General features: G+C 35.4%; 2 protein-coding genes across 4 annotated transcripts; one reads left to right on the top strand and one right to left on the bottom strand.

The window, feature by feature from the left end:
- Positions 1 to 3,288: 3,288 nt before the first annotated feature.
- On the bottom strand, positions 3,289 to 4,578 carry LOC115965408. Its single transcript, XM_031084620.1, has 2 exons — positions 4,309 to 4,578; positions 3,289 to 3,878 (listed from the first exon to the last, which is right to left on the bottom strand). Exon 2 carries the CDS (start codon positions 3,871 to 3,873, stop codon positions 3,424 to 3,426), a length of 450 nt encoding a protein of 149 aa, XP_030940480.1. The 5' UTR covers positions 3,874 to 3,878; positions 4,309 to 4,578; the 3' UTR covers positions 3,289 to 3,423.
- Positions 4,579 to 7,383: 2,805 nt separating this feature from the next.
- On the top strand, positions 7,384 to 14,546 carry LOC115963218. 3 transcript variants are annotated; one of them, XR_004085749.1, is made up of 5 exons: positions 7,384 to 7,485; positions 7,615 to 7,665; positions 8,922 to 8,992; positions 13,868 to 13,902; positions 14,317 to 14,546. XR_004085749.1 is itself a non-coding variant. In XM_031082148.1 (4 exons), exons 1-4 carry the CDS (start codon positions 12,262 to 12,264, stop codon positions 14,354 to 14,356), a joined length of 510 nt encoding a protein of 169 aa, XP_030938008.1. In that variant the 5' UTR covers positions 9,716 to 12,261; the 3' UTR covers positions 14,357 to 14,546. The 3 variants fall into 3 exon arrangements, 1 of the variants encoding a protein (XP_030938008.1); XR_004085748.1 differs by having other exon boundaries at positions 13,865 to 13,902; XM_031082148.1 differs by lacking the exons at positions 7,384 to 7,485; positions 7,615 to 7,665; positions 8,922 to 8,992 and adding exons at positions 9,716 to 12,590; positions 12,673 to 12,775 and having other exon boundaries at positions 13,865 to 13,902.
- Positions 14,547 to 15,350: the final 804 nt, after the last annotated feature.

The raw sequence follows: 15,350 nt of genomic DNA, 5'->3' as shown, positions 1-15,350 counted from the left end.
TGTAATGTAGGGAAAACCTTAGGAAGTGAAATGCCTCCAAATTATATTTATTGCACATTACTTGTAGGAAAATTTAATAGATTCAATACTTACAGACTGATCCAAACCACATAGACCAACCGCGCATATGATTCAATAATACGAATAATTCTTTTATATGAGTTGTTTGAGTCACGATATAATATGCACGTATCTGTGTATCTTAGTTGTAATAGTGTCCTACTTTATATAGATACATTACATAAAGACTCGTCCAAACCAGACTAACCACTCACTCACTGAAAATCCATATGGCTCACCCAACACACTCTCACAACAATATTTGGTTTGCTTAAAAATAGGGTAAAGGCCTAAAAGCCTGATCAGCCTTTCAAATGTTTCATTCAAGTTATTGGTTTGTTGTAGCATTGCTTGGAAGCTCCCTAATATTGCAATTGTGATGATCGGAAGTCATTGATGTAAAACTTGGAAGCATAGTTTTCTTCATGTAATTTTACATTGATGTTGAGAAAATGTAACTACATTTTCTACCTGCAAAGACTCCCTGAAAAGTTTATACGGAAACAGGGGGATAAAACTCTCTACTGTTGCTACACTCACTGCTCGTAATACTAGCATTTGACAAGTGAGGTTGGAAAAGGCTAACACAGCTCGGCACTGTTCGGCGAAGTCATGTTCGCCACTATTGAACCCTGTCCAGTCATATCATCCATGCTCACGTGAATAAACAGATATGCAACATTTTGCAATGCACTATTTTCAAGGATGCAGAGGACCCTTCAAAAGTGTAAGCAAATTTTTGGGGGTAAGCTGTCCATCATTGCTACACTTGATTGATGTAGTTCTGCATGTGATACTCAACATCTCGAAACTATTGAACCCTGACCACACGTACCCATCCCCACTCACGTGAATACACATATGTGCAACCCTTTGCAATGCACCATTTTCGAAGAGGCAGAGCATCCCTGAATTGGCTATGCATCAATTTTGGGTGTGAGCTGTCCACCATTGGTACACAGATGTTGTTCGTAGTGCTACATGTGCTGTTTAACAGCTTCGCACTGTTCAACCCTGTCCAGTCAATACACAGATATGCCTTCTTTTGCAATGCACCATTTTCAAGGATGCAGAGCATGGCTGAAAAGTTCATGATACATTGAACACAGCTCAGTATTGTCTCAACAAGTCATGTCAGATAAAGCACAGGAATTCTGAATAGTTTTGAACAAGACATACCAAACTGGTCAGAGAAAAGTCTTAAAACCACATCCATCAGAAATAAACCATAGTAGTGATCAAAGTCCCTAATTAAATATAAGCATAAACATCACTAGTTTAAATTTTAAACAAGTTATCCTTGTCCAAACTCTGATGGTCAACCAAGTGAAATATTGAGACACTAATCACAACAGGAGTCCTTTCATCACCTCATTGGCAGTGACATCTCATTTTTTCTAAATTATTGTCTTTCGAAAATGCAACCCAGCCTTCCCCGAATCTCATTACTTAATATGTTTTGATGGAGGGTAATAGCACAAGACATTGATGTGTGACAAATTGCTTCCCAATAATATACTTGCTTCCCATATATGTTTCCAAGCCATATTTAAGAGAACATCATAATCACATTATGTATAAAGGCTCACCATATTATGTGGCCACGAGATACCCATGAAAGAAGGATTTTTAGGCTTCAATTTTTTGCCTGCTTGGATTGCTCTCTCTCTCTCTTCCTCTGGACATAATCGGTAATTTTTTAAGAACAAACTTTTCTCTGACTTCATGTTTTATGGGTTTGTACATTAAGGAAGAAATGTTTGTATCATCTTCATCTAAGTTTTTGATATTTTTACCTGATGATCTTCCAATTTACAATTCTTCCTACGTGGATATTGAATCTCAATGGCAGTCTTATAAAATATAACAATATGGAAGCTTGAATTTCCTTCATATCTGAAGACTAAAAAATAACCATAACAGATAGAATGGTATTCAGCGAAATCCTGCCAACCATTACAAAACCTAATGTTGTTATCAGCTTTCTTCAATCACACTTGCCAAATTCCACCATAGGGAGCAATGACTGTAGCTACGGTGGATAGCTCAGTATTGTTGAACCCTGACCAGAAGTACCCATCCACACTCACGTCAATACACATAGCAACGCATAAAATTTTGTGCATCAATTTCGAGTGTTATTGGTCCTATTGCTACATTGATGTTCGTAGTGCTGCTCAATAGCTTTGCACTGTTGAACCCTATCCAGTCATATCACCTACACGCACGTCAATACACAGCTATGCATCCTTTTGCAATACAGCATTTTTAAAGGATGTACCTATAGCATCCCTGAGAAGTTTATGATACATTTAACATGGGCTGAACTTTGTCTCGTCAAATCATGTCAGATGAAGCACATCAATGTTGAATAGTCTTCACGTGAATAAATACGCAACCTCTTTTGCAGTACACATCACCAGCCCGCTACTGTAGCACAAGCTATACCCATATGAAACAGCTACCTCAACAAATCACATGCACCAACAGACACCACTGAACAATATACTGTCAACTCATATCATCTTTATTCACGTGAATACTTATAGTCACATCCACCTGAATACTTGCCCTTGCAAAACCCCTATATAAAGTCTCATTTACATCTACCCTTGCAAAACATCTACACATACCGAAGTCCCATTTACATACATCTACCCTTGCAAAACTTCTACACATACCGATCTAAACTCACATTTTCCAATGTCAATGCGTAATTGGATGCTACCTCGTTTTCCAAATAACTATACAACGCAAAGAGATTCTGACGAGAGGGAATACTATGCCGGATTGCAACAGGAGTGGGACTTTCGCGTGAACGAGTCCAACGCTCTGCACAATGATCTCCTGCAAATCAGAGCGCCTCTTGTCGAGCGTAGCTCGCTCACACTGCCACGACAAAACATGCACCAATATGAGCGTGCAGTGACGAAAATAAAAAAAGAGAACAATCTTATGATACTTCGTAGGTCCAGGTATCATATGCTACAATTGGCGGAGGAGCAAGCCGTTGCAACAAACAGGCAACTCACTCCGGCAGAACGTAACAATGTCCTCAACTACGAGGACTACCTATCAGAATGAATGCCACTGTGTGTGTTATGTCTATGGTTAAGTTAATAATGTTAGTGTAAGTTATTTTATGTTTTCTGTGTTATGTCGTACGTGCTTATTGAAAAACATCATGTGTGAGAATATTTGACTTTTATGACTTATGTGAGAATAATCTACATTACGAATAACATGCATGCTTCTCATAATCAATAATAAGGTTTACATAGTACAAATGCAACCATACATATAACACATAGTTAAGCAAAATAGTTCTCCAACAAAATCTAATTACACCACGACACGACACGATTACTCTTCATCTGACATCTCCACGTCTGACTGATAAATGGGATCAGCAAGAATTGATTGCATGAACTGTGCATGCTCGTACCACCCTTCCTGCACTGACTCTCGAATCTCGACTTGGGTTCGATATCGATTAAGACGTATCTTCATTCGATTATTTTCTTCTCTTATGCGGTTCAATGCTTTACGAAGTTCGTCGATGCTGTCTCTGGGCATTTGTGATGCGAGTCGCCGAGGCACTGGCAACTTCAAACCAACCAACTCATCATAAAACATTTGTTGTTCACGAAATAACCAAGCCCACTCCTGTCTCATGGTATTGTGAACGTAAGCACTATTTCGCAAATTCGGATTGATTGGATAGCTGAACTCATCTTCCAATACCCAACAACGACCCATAGCAGTGAACACATCATGAGGCCTATAGAGTTGTGGGTTGCCAGAACCAGACATTGACACTGAATACAATAACACCAAATGATCAAGTTAACAGTGTGTATCAACTGTTGCTAAATAATGTAATCCTGCATAGAATGGTACACAGCAAAGACATTGATAAAATTGTGTACTATTGCATGCTAAAAATGAAATACTAACACTAACACCAACATTTGACCATAAACAATAGACATTGTTGGTAATGTCTACACATTGTCTTCAACACTAAATGTTGTTGTAAATGTCTGACCAATGATGATTATGTGCAATACAAAATGTTGCTATAGTAAAGAAATTATTTCATTCTCTTCTCACCAACGTTTACTACAACAAATAACCAAAATCACACCAATGTACTTACTTCACATTCATTCAACCCAAAAAATCAAAATTTAATACAATATCAAATGAAAATAACATTGCCCTAAAATTGTGATGTGAATTTTTTACCTGAGGTGATACAAATTTCAATTGAGTTTGAAGAAAGCCGCTGTTGATCCGTGGAGGAGTTCCAACTCAGTTCAGCAAAAACCGTCCTCAGTTGAGCAGAGAGCAAGGCACACTGAGTGGGAGAAGGTGTGCAGAAATTATAAGAGAATAACTCGACTCTACGGATATCAAGTATACTTTATAACTCGATATTACATGAATCGAGTTACATTGAAACACTCCACCTGACACAAAGACAGTACGAAATCAGGGCTTATAACAGTATAACTAACTCGATTATTTAAAAATCGAGTTACGTAGAGATTCAAAAAAAAGAAATGCCAGCAGTGCGGGAAAAACCTGTATATAACTCAATTATCGGAGTATCGAGTATTTCATATAACTCGATTTTAGGATTATCGAGTTACAAAAGAGGGGCATTTCCCTATTTAGTTTCAGAATGAGGGCACAAAGATGTTTAATTTCCGAAAAAAGGGCATTTGCCCATTTTGGCCAAGAATTCTTTGATCAACCACTTTCCCTTTTCTTCACTTATAAAAATTAAAAAGTAGAGAGAGTCTAACACGGCACCTTAATTTTATGAAATTAAATTGAATGCCAGGATCTACTAAATCATAGCCTAATGAGAATAATAAAAGTTAAATTTAAACTTTCAAAAGTGTTCCATCCACAACATTTTCACAACAAATCATAGATAATATGTCTAGCACTTTAAATTACTTTTTTATCCACTAATAATAGCGAATATGAATAATAACCTACCACTAAAGTTTGTTGTAAAAATGTTGTGAACATAACATTTCTTGTAAAATTTTAGGCAAATTTCACTTCCTCACCCCCTAATTATAGGAAACTCATTTATTAATTCCCTCTGTTACTACTATTAGTTTAAGGAAAAATTCCATTGTTTCTTATAATCTGTCAGTAACTATAATCAATTGACCTTAATAGCCTCTCCCACTACAAGAAAATCGAGTTATTGCGGCGGTTGTGAAAATTGCGCTATATGTCACATATTGTGGCGCTTTTTTGGCTCACCATTATAAATGAGATATATTGCAACGTTTTATTGGACCACCGCAATATACGTGTTTTAGTGGCGTTATACTTAGTTATAGTGGCGCTCCATAAACCCACCGCAATAAATATACCCTTTTGTGGCATACTGTAGCAACAGAATATAAAACCGCCGCAACATATAAGTTTTAGTGGCATTTTTGTTACTTATAGCGGCAGGTTGGATAACCGCCACAATAAATACTTTTTTGCAGTGCTTTTTCTTAGTTATAGTGGTGGTTTGGACCGCCATAATAGACCTTTCTAATTTGCGGTGCTTTTTCTTAGTTATAGCGACGGTTTGGACCACCGCAATAGACATTTCTAATTGCCTACATCCAGTCCAATGTATCCCTCTATTGCTTTGGCCTAAGCGCCAATTTGGCTTTTCATTTCCCTCCTCTTTTCATTTTCCAGTGTATCCCTCTATTGTTAGCTCTAAGAAAAAACCTCTCTCTCTCTCTAAGCATTTTCATCACCAGTCCTTTACCATCGGTCACCACTAACGTCCTTTGCCGGCACCACTAAAAAGATTTCCCGACCGTCATCAGCTGCCATCACCACCACTGATAATAACCAAAAATAAGTATTTTAAAATTCTCATTGGTCCAATTTTTTCCCTTTATTTTTTTTTTCCTTTCCCTTGCCTAAACCAATCACTTTAGCGTCCAGGAAACACCAAAACACTAAAACATCTCAAATCCAAAACACCAAAACCCATTGAAACCAAAACCAAGCAATCAACAAACCCAACCCACAACTCACCACCTAACTGACTACCACTTCCACAACCATGACTCACCATCGGACCTAACTAACCACCACTTCCACAAACACTAACCGTTACCACCATAGAGGGATGAGGTAGAAAGAGAGAGACCCACTAAAAGAGAGACATTGATTTGAGCAAAAGATAGAGTGAAGCACAAATCTTTGAGAGAGAGACATCGATTTAAACGAGAGAGAGAGAGAGAGAGAGACAGACCCACCAGTTTGAGAGAGAGAAACTGGCTTGAGAGAGGAGTTTGAGACATGTGGGTCTGATTTTGAGCAAAATTGAGATATAGAGAGAGTGGATCGATGGCCGATAAGCGATGAGCAAAGATGGTAGTGCTCGGTCATGGAGTTAGAGAGAGATCCAATGGTGGCGGTGTGATGAGCAAAGATGGCAATGCTTAGTCATGGAGTTAGAGAGAAATCTGATATTTTTGGAAAAGAGAGAGAGAGGAAGGATTGAGAATGTCCTAGAAGAGTTAGAGAACTGGTTTGAGAAGGAGGTTTTGGGGCTGAAGTTTTTCTTTTAGTGTGTGATTGTGTGAGAAAATGCTTTGTAAAATGTTATTTTGATTAATTGTTATTGATCTAAGAATATGAGTTATATTTTGGGAAGAACATAAACATGTTCGTCCAAAAAATTAATAATAATTAAAGGAATTAAAAAATTAATTTAATTATCTTATTTTATTTTTAAAAATTTTAGAAATTGGAAAAAAATTTTAATTTTTATGTGATTTATTATTTATTTAAATGTTGACGTGAAATTTTTCCTAGGCTATAGTGATATTTTTCTAACCCACTGCAATAGTTATTAGAGAAAACATTTTTTTATCCTAAAAGTTAAGTTTTCCCAATATTTTTTTTATCCTTCACACAAAATTTCCCACATGCATAAACTTTTTTTTCCCAAAATTTTCATTCGAAGCTCTTGCTCCTTTGACTTGTACATTGCCATGGCCTTTAGATCCTTCAACTTGTACCCCCTAAAATTCATTATTTTATTACTTAAGATTTATTATTATTATTATTATTATTATTATTATTATTAAAGAAAACTCTAATTATATAGCCTTATAAAAATTTAAAAAAAATTAAAAATATATATATAGGACAAGCTTTCCCCCCAGATTTTTTTTTCTTCCTGCAAAAATTTTCCCCCAATTTTTCATTTCCCACTTTTTTTTTATTTTTATTTAGTGTGTTTCTTTTCCTTCTTTCTTTTCATTTCCCACTTCTCTCTCCCCTCACACTGCCACCCTTAGTCACCGATTTGCTCTTTCTCTCGTCACGCCGAAGTCACAATCCCCAGCCACTTCTGCTCAAATCACAGTCATCAGAGACATCGTGAGCTCTCTCTCTCTCTCTCTCTCTCTCTCTCTCTCTCTCATTTCTTTTTATGTAAATTTTGAAACCCTAGCTCCGTGCCAAATAATAGTTTTTTTTTTTTTGGAATGAAAATTTGGGTTTTTGAAGTATAATGATTGGAATCTACAAGAAGATACAAAGGCACTTCAATTTCTTCAGGTATCTCTCTCCCACTCTCTTTTTACTTTGAAAAATGTATTTATTTCTTTCTGCAATCTGTTTTTTTTTTTTTTTAATTGTTGAAATTAAACCAACCTAAAAACAGTATTTGTTAAATTGTTGGGTTTGTAATGTTTAGTAATGGAACAAAGATCCTAGCTTTGTTCCAAGGATGTATTGGGTTAACATTGAAACCTTGGTTAGAGTTTTATATAGGGAGAAAAAATTGAATGGTAATTTAGTAAGGATTTATTCTATTTAACACTTTTTTTTGTTAATATATAATCTGAGTACTGAAAATTGCATGAACAACTTGCTGAGCAACTATGTAGATGGATTTTTTTTTCTTATTCTTAAGAATATTATCTTTTTTTGTTTGATGTTTCGAGTGCCCACATGTTGTTTGTCAAAAGTTTTGTGAATAAACCTATGCCATTTACTTTCAAAATGTTTGTTAAAGTTTCTGATTAGTGGTGTTTCAACTTGGCTCTCTCAATTTGAGTGTGGATTTTGGAAGTGATTTCTTGCTGTGATTCTACCTTTAATTCGATCACATGCCTCATGTTCACACCTCACCATCACAAAGAGTTAGAAGGTTCCCCTCTTTCTGGGGATATAGTTGACTGGCCTGAATTTATGAGTTCTAAGCTAGTTCAATAAAATTAGGCTATAAATATTTCACCCCATTTCCCATGGAAACTTCACAAACATGGGATCAACTGTATGGAGCTTCCCCTTATTTAGCATACACAAGGACCTGATCTAGATAGGCTTTCTTTGTATTATATAGTAAGATCACATGCTTTTTGTTTTAGTAAGATCACATGCCATCTTTGGATTTAAGTGCTTATGATTGTTCACTTGAAGTTTGGCTTTGTCTTTTGTTCTTTTTGTTTTTGTTGATAATGTAGGAAATTGGAAAACTTAATCTTTCAAGTGCGATTAGATATCAAATGAAGCTTGGTTTTTGTGTTTCCTACCTTATCTTTTTGTCGAGAAATAGAGAAGTAACAAAACACATTAAAAAAATAAAAAAAATAAAAAAAAAAAACTTATTTTTGGAACAGCCAATTTACATATATTATATATAAATTATAATTTTTTTTTTCATTTGTTCAAATGCAACTTTTTTTCATTATTATTTATTATTATCATGGTCCAATATATGTAGCTTCGTGCTTCTTAAAATAGTTCAATGGGGTTATATATTAGGTCTTACTAATACAAGATTGCTACTAATCAATTTGTTATTACAGTTGATCTACTCTGGTTACAGTTGTGCTCAAGGTTGGTTCATCACTCCTTGCTCGAGCAATCCAAGTTTAAGGTCAGATATCTCTCTAATATAATTGATTATATTTATTTTGATGGTTGTCTCTGCTTGTTAATTCGTCTCAAAGCAAATGGACAATTTATTATTCTAAGTAGAATTTCTTTTCAATTTGATTGTAGTGTTGAAAGGAACAATAGAGGAAGTGACTTTTGAGTGTTGTGTAGAAAGGAACATGTTATTAGAACTGTAATTAAACGGAAGTACTTGTCTAGATTAAGAAGAATATATGTCAAGCTATGGATTGGCAAGCCTAGATTAATTTGGGCCGATAAATATGAAATGAACTTAATTCTATGATTGTGTATTGAAATATATATATTGAGGAGAGTTAAAAGTAGGAACATAATCTAGTATTCTATTTAAAAAGTTTTGTTCCTTCTTCAATAGGATCATCAAAACTACTTATTAATCAATGTCGAGTTCATGATAGAGTTCTGTTGATAATGATTATATATGTGCAAAGTAGCAATATAGATACAACTAATTGTTGACAAAGTAAGCGAAGTTGGATCATCAAAACTACTTATTAATCAATGTCGAGTTCATGATAGAGTTCTGTTGATAATGATTATATATGTGCAAAGTAGCAATATAGATACAACTAATTGTTGACAAAGTAAGCGAAGTTGGTGAAATAATTAAGGTATTCTGTGTGTGTGTGTGTGTGTGTGTGTGTGTGTGTGTGTGTGTGTGTGTGTGTGTGTGTGTGTGTGTGTGTGTGTGTGTGTGTGTGTGTGTGTGTGTGTGTGTGTGGTAGGTTGTTGAATTGGGGCAAGCAGGTGGCTTGCATGGAATAAAAAGGTGGTTTTAGCCGATATTATGTATTGATAACTTCGCTATGTATTTAAATTCATTGTTTTCTTAGGAACATAGCTAAAAGTAAATGATTAAAGATTATGTGTTTCTTAAATTAAAGTGAAATTGTGTAAATGAAATATGTGTTAACCCTTGCTTTGTGCTTTCATGAAATCACATTATAGGTATTTCTTGCAAACCGCTTTATAGCAATGGATAGGAGTTGGATGAAAATTATGAATAGAAGGTCGCGAGAATATTTAGATGGAGTCCAACAGTTTCTAAATTTTGTATCTAACCATGCACACCCGGATGGAACGATTTCATGTTCATGTAGAAAATGTGTGCATACAAATTCATGGCCTATAGATATCGTACAGGCTCACTTAGTGTCAAAAGGGATTTGTAGGGGTTATAACCCTTGGGTTTTTAATGGGGAATCATCATCTACATAGACTTCTTCTGAAATTCCTAATTTGATAGAGTATGCTGATCTTCATGACATGTTGCATGACATGTTTCCCATACAAGATATGGCATCTGGGCCAACAACCCACAAAAGGTCATGCAGAATGTCCTAATGAAGATGCATTTCGGTTTATGAAATTGTTTGAAGATGCTAATCAACCTTGTTATGAAGGTTGTAAGCATTTTAGCAAATTTTCAGCCATTGTGCATTTGTATCACATGAAGTGTCTTCATGGTTGGACCAACAAATCATTTACCATATTGCTGCAATTTTTGCTTAATTTTCTTCCTTTAAAAACTAAGTTTCCAAAAGATTGTTATGAGGCTAAGAAGATTATTAAGGATTTGGGCTTGAGCTATGAGGAAGATTCATGCTTATCCTAAAGATTGTATTTTATATTGGAAGAAGAATGCCAATCTTGTAGCTTGTCCAAACTGTAACCAATCAAGATGGGAAATTAATGAGTCTAAAGGTCAACAAAGTACTAATGCTTCCTCCAAGAAAAGAAAGAAGAAAGCTGCAAAGATCCTACGATGGTTCCCCTTAAAGCCAAGATTGCAGCGACTATTTATGTCTCTTGAAACAGCCAATCATATGAAGTGGCATGCTAATAGTCGTGTGAATGACAGGTTACTAAGGCATCCTGCTAATTCTGAATCTTGGAAATCATTTGACTCAAAATACATAGAGTTCTCATCCAAGCCTCTTAATATGAGGCTTGGATTAGCAACCAATGGATTTAACCCGTATGGAAATATGAGTAGTACTCATATTGCATGGCCTGTCATTTTGATCTCATACAATCTCCCTCCATGGATGTGCATGAAAAGGTCTTCTTTCATGCTATCATTATTGATTCTTGGTCCAACCTCACTCGAAAACGATATAAACGTGTACTTACAACCCTTAGTAGAAGAACTGAAGGACTTATAGGATGTTGGAGTGAAAACGTTTGAAGTGTCTTCCAAAAAATCATTCCAAATGCATTCTGCATTATTGTGGACCATAAATGATTTTCCAGCATATGGTGATATCTCAGGTTAAAGCACCAAATGTGCTCTTACATGTCCCCCTTTTAACTATGATATGGAAAGAAATTTAGTTACATTGGACATAGGCAATTCTTGGATAGTGATCATAAATTCCGTAAGCAGAAAAATTCATTTGATAGGCATGTTGATACGAGATCAGCTCCTATTACAGTATTCAAAGGGGAAATCATGTTACAAACAAATGATGTAGCCGATCATGTGTTTGGAAAGAAAACAGTTAATTTGCCCAATAAAAGAAAAAGAGGGGAGGAAGCCTTAATTGTGTGAAAGAAGAGAAGTATATTTTTTACCTTGCCTTATTGGGAGCACTATGTGTTGCGTCACAATCTTGACGTGATGTATATTGAAAAGAATGTAGTTGATAATATAATTGGCACATTGTTGAACTTGGATGGCAAGACAAATGATAACTTGAAGGCACGTCAAGACTTAAAGGATATGGGTATAAAAAGTGAGCTTCACTTGGAAAAGGTTGGGAATGTTCAGACACGTATGCCATATGCCTGCTACCATATGAATGCTAGTGATAAGAATGGTTTTCTGCAAGTTTTGAAGGATGTAAGAGTGTTAAATGGATATTCTTCAAACATCTCACGTTACGTTAAACTCAAAGAATGCAAGATTAGTGGGATGAAGAGCCATGATAATCACATTTTAATGCAGCAATTTTTTCCGATAGCAATACGCGGATATTTGCCCCCTGAAGTGAGTAGGCATTTAATTGATTTATCCTTTTTCTTTAGGGAGATATGTTCCAACGTACTAAATATGGAGGAACTTAGGGCTCTTGAGAAAAGAATTGCACTGACATTGTATGAATTGGAAAGGATATTCCCTTCCTCATTCTTTATAGTGATGGTATATCTAGTCGTGCATTTGGCTAGCAAAGCCAAAGTTAGTGGCCCAATTCATTATCATTGGATGTATCCCATAGAGAGGTAACACATATGGTAACTTGCTCTATTTGGTTTTGTTTAACTTATCAATTTCCCGTTGTTGATCTTATGTTTTTCAATAAGTACTTGTCAAGACTTAAGTCTTATGTACATGATAAAACTTATCCAGAAGGCTCCATTGCAGAAGGGTATATAGTAAAGAAACGCTTAGCATTCTGCTCACGCTATTTTAAATCTGTTGAAACTGCATTCAATCGGCCTGTAAGGAATGTCGAGGAATCCATGGGTGCAGTAGTGAGCATTACACTAGATTCAAATTCATGGATCCAAGCACATCGTTATGTGCTATTCAATTGTGAAGAAATCACCCCATTTTGCGAGTAAGTAATATTTCATTATGTATCCTTTCATGGCATTCGAGTACAATACTCTAACTTAACACTAACACGTTTGACTACATAGTATACACATAGCGGAGATCAAGGTTAATTTCCCTCTTCATGTAACCGATAATGTTATTCAAAAGCAGCACATGGAGAAATTCTGCAACTGGTTTAGGAACTATGTAAGTAAAGTATATATATAAAAATTTATTGTCTATAATAGGTGATATCAATGTCTATATATAAAACTTGGTTGTAATACTTTAGATAGCATACTTATAATAAACGTCATTGTCTATAATAGGTGATGTCAATGGATGCATCTGAGAAAAAGAAACTCTTTGATAAAGTCATATGGCTTGCTTGATATCTAGATAATGAAGCAAAACAATTCAAGTTTTACGTTATAAATGGTTTGAAGTTTCGCACCAAAGACTCTGAGGCAACTAGGAAAACTCAAAATAGTGGAATTTGTGTTGTTACTAAAGGTGGTGCTACTTATTATGGCGCACTCTAACAAGTATCGATATGTTCTATTCAAATATCAATAGGTTGACGTTGTTAGTGGGAGTGGATGCAAAAAAGATGAATTTGGATTTCTCATTGTCAATTTTTCATGATTGATACACACGGGTGATTGATTGATTAATGAGCCTTATGTATTAGCATCTCAAGCTTTACAAGTGTTTTATGTGGAAGATGTGAGATATAAAGATTGGGCGGTGGTGGTCAAAACAAAACCTAGGGAGGTGTTTGATATTGGTATTAATGCTTCACATGATGATGATGATGATGATGTGGGTACCTATATTGAGAATGTATCTTATAATATAATTATTGATGATGCATGTGATAATGCAAATGACAGCCATGCTTGGGCTCGAGTTAATGAAGAAGGAACCATTTATGATACACTGTTGATTAGTGAGAATGAATTGCTTAAACAAGACTTTATCGATGATGAATAGCTTAGCGATGATATTTATGAGTCTAATAATGATGAGTCCAATGATGATGAGTCTAGTGATGATGAGTGTAGTTAATACTTTTGTTATCACTCATTATATTTTGCCTTAATGATTAGAGTTTCAAAACCTCTCTCTAGTTAGTTTCTTCTCCTTAAAATTATATCTCAATGTTTGTGTGAAATTTCTTAAAGAATTCATTATGTTCTAATACAATTATTTGAGACTTGGCTGTGTTAAGATTGGACTAATTGTTTGTATTATTGGTGCATGTCATGTCAACTATTACATGATTGGCTTACCAAGAAGACTAGGCCATTAGGAGAAGGCTTACCAAGCACCAGGTATGTCTAGCTGTGAGTTTGATTCATATATGCATTTTTTTATGCTTGTGACTTTTTACTTTATTGGGTATGCTATTTGCAATTTTGGTTCATATATTGTTGGGTTTTTTTTTTTTTTAAGTTTTGTGTGTTTATTTATGTTATTAAATATGGGGTAATTGAAAAATGTTAAATTGGAATTGCTATAAAGTTTTGGAACATTTTGGGTGAATTATTGTAGGACTAATGTTGTATAGGTTTTTCACCTTTTAGTTGTTCATAGCTTGTTGAGAAAATAAGAAGGGTTTACATTTTGCGTTGTGTACTTGTATAGTCTTATCCCATTAGCATGTTTATATTTGTGCTTGGGGTGTCTAGCTTGGCTATTGCCTGATTTGTTTTACTTTCTTTTTGTTTGCATAATCCTCATTGAAGATTGAACGGGAGAAGAAGAAGGAGATGTATTTCCCCATGAGGAAGTATGCTATCAAGGTGTAAGGTGTAGGGCCTTTAGTTTATGTGATCTTTCTACCTTGCTACCATAAATCCATTTGGTTTGCAAATTTTGCCATTTGTTTACTTAATCTTAATTTCATATTGGTGGGACTTGATCGATTGTTTAAATACTTTGGAACTTTGATTGTGGTATTAGCTTGGAATTTTGATGATGGTTATAGACAATGTTATGTATTTGATAATATATTTCTATGTTAATATAATGTTAGTTTTGAGACATTTGTGATAATGTCTTAGTGGAGCTAAAATTATTACAGTTTATATGTAATAAAAATGTGGTTTTAGAACCCAAGAGGAAAAAAAAAAAACCTATAGTGTCAGGCGAAAACCGCCGTTGAAGGACTAAAATTATGAAATAATTGAAGACCTATAGTGGCATTTATAGCCCACTGCTAAAGCTTCACACATATAGCAGTGGGCTTAACCGTCGCTAAAAGGTGTGTAGAGTCTGTTGTTTAATAATCCCTATAGCAGCACTTATTGCCCGCTGCTAAAAGGTGCGTAGGGTCTGTTGTTTAATAAGCTCTATAGCGGTACTTATTGCCTGCCACTAAAGGTTGTCACCTATAATGGCATGCCTATCCCTCCGCTAAAAGATCACTTGGTAACCTTATATGGCGGCGGTTTTTAGCCAGCCACAATAGACCAAAAGCGCTGCTAAATGGCCGATCTATTGTGGTGCTTTTTATTACCACCGCAATAGATCTATAGTGGCACCACAACAGTGGTAGGTAGAACCACCGCAATTACACCTGTCGCTAAAGGTCAAATGGACCTTTAGCAGCGGTTTTTTAGGCTTTTGCAGTGGTTTTGGCCCGCCGCAATAGTACAGCTTTTTTGTAGTGTCCATTGTATGAAAAATCATAAGTCAGGTACTAATGGTTTTATAGCAGTCAGGTTAGACATGAGCAATGCTTATGACCATGTAGAATGGGACTTCTTGGAAAGTTTGA

This window comes from Quercus lobata, chromosome 10 (assembly GCF_001633185.2).
Source record: "Quercus lobata isolate SW786 chromosome 10, ValleyOak3.0 Primary Assembly, whole genome shotgun sequence".
Classification (NCBI taxonomy): domain Eukaryota; kingdom Viridiplantae; phylum Streptophyta; class Magnoliopsida; order Fagales; family Fagaceae; genus Quercus; species Quercus lobata.
This window is presented reverse-complemented; position numbering and strand designations above follow the sequence as displayed.

Bases quoted from the DNA above. Each gene is read 5' to 3' on its own strand.
- LOC115963218 (XM_031082148.1), top strand. From the start codon at position 12,262: ATGGTAACTTGCTCTATTTGGTTTTGTTTAACTTATCAATTTCCCGTT. The intron at 12,591-12,672 runs GTAAGTAATATT...TTGACTACATAG, and splicing joins GAAATCACCCCATTTTGCGA to TATACACATAGCGGAGATCA. The intron at 12,776-13,864 runs GTAAGTAAAGTA...TGGCTTACCAAG, and splicing joins GCAACTGGTTTAGGAACTAT to AAGACTAGGCCATTAGGAGA.
- LOC115965408 (XM_031084620.1), bottom strand. From the start codon at position 3,873: ATGTCTGGTTCTGGCAACCCACAACTCTATAGGCCTCATGATGTGTTC.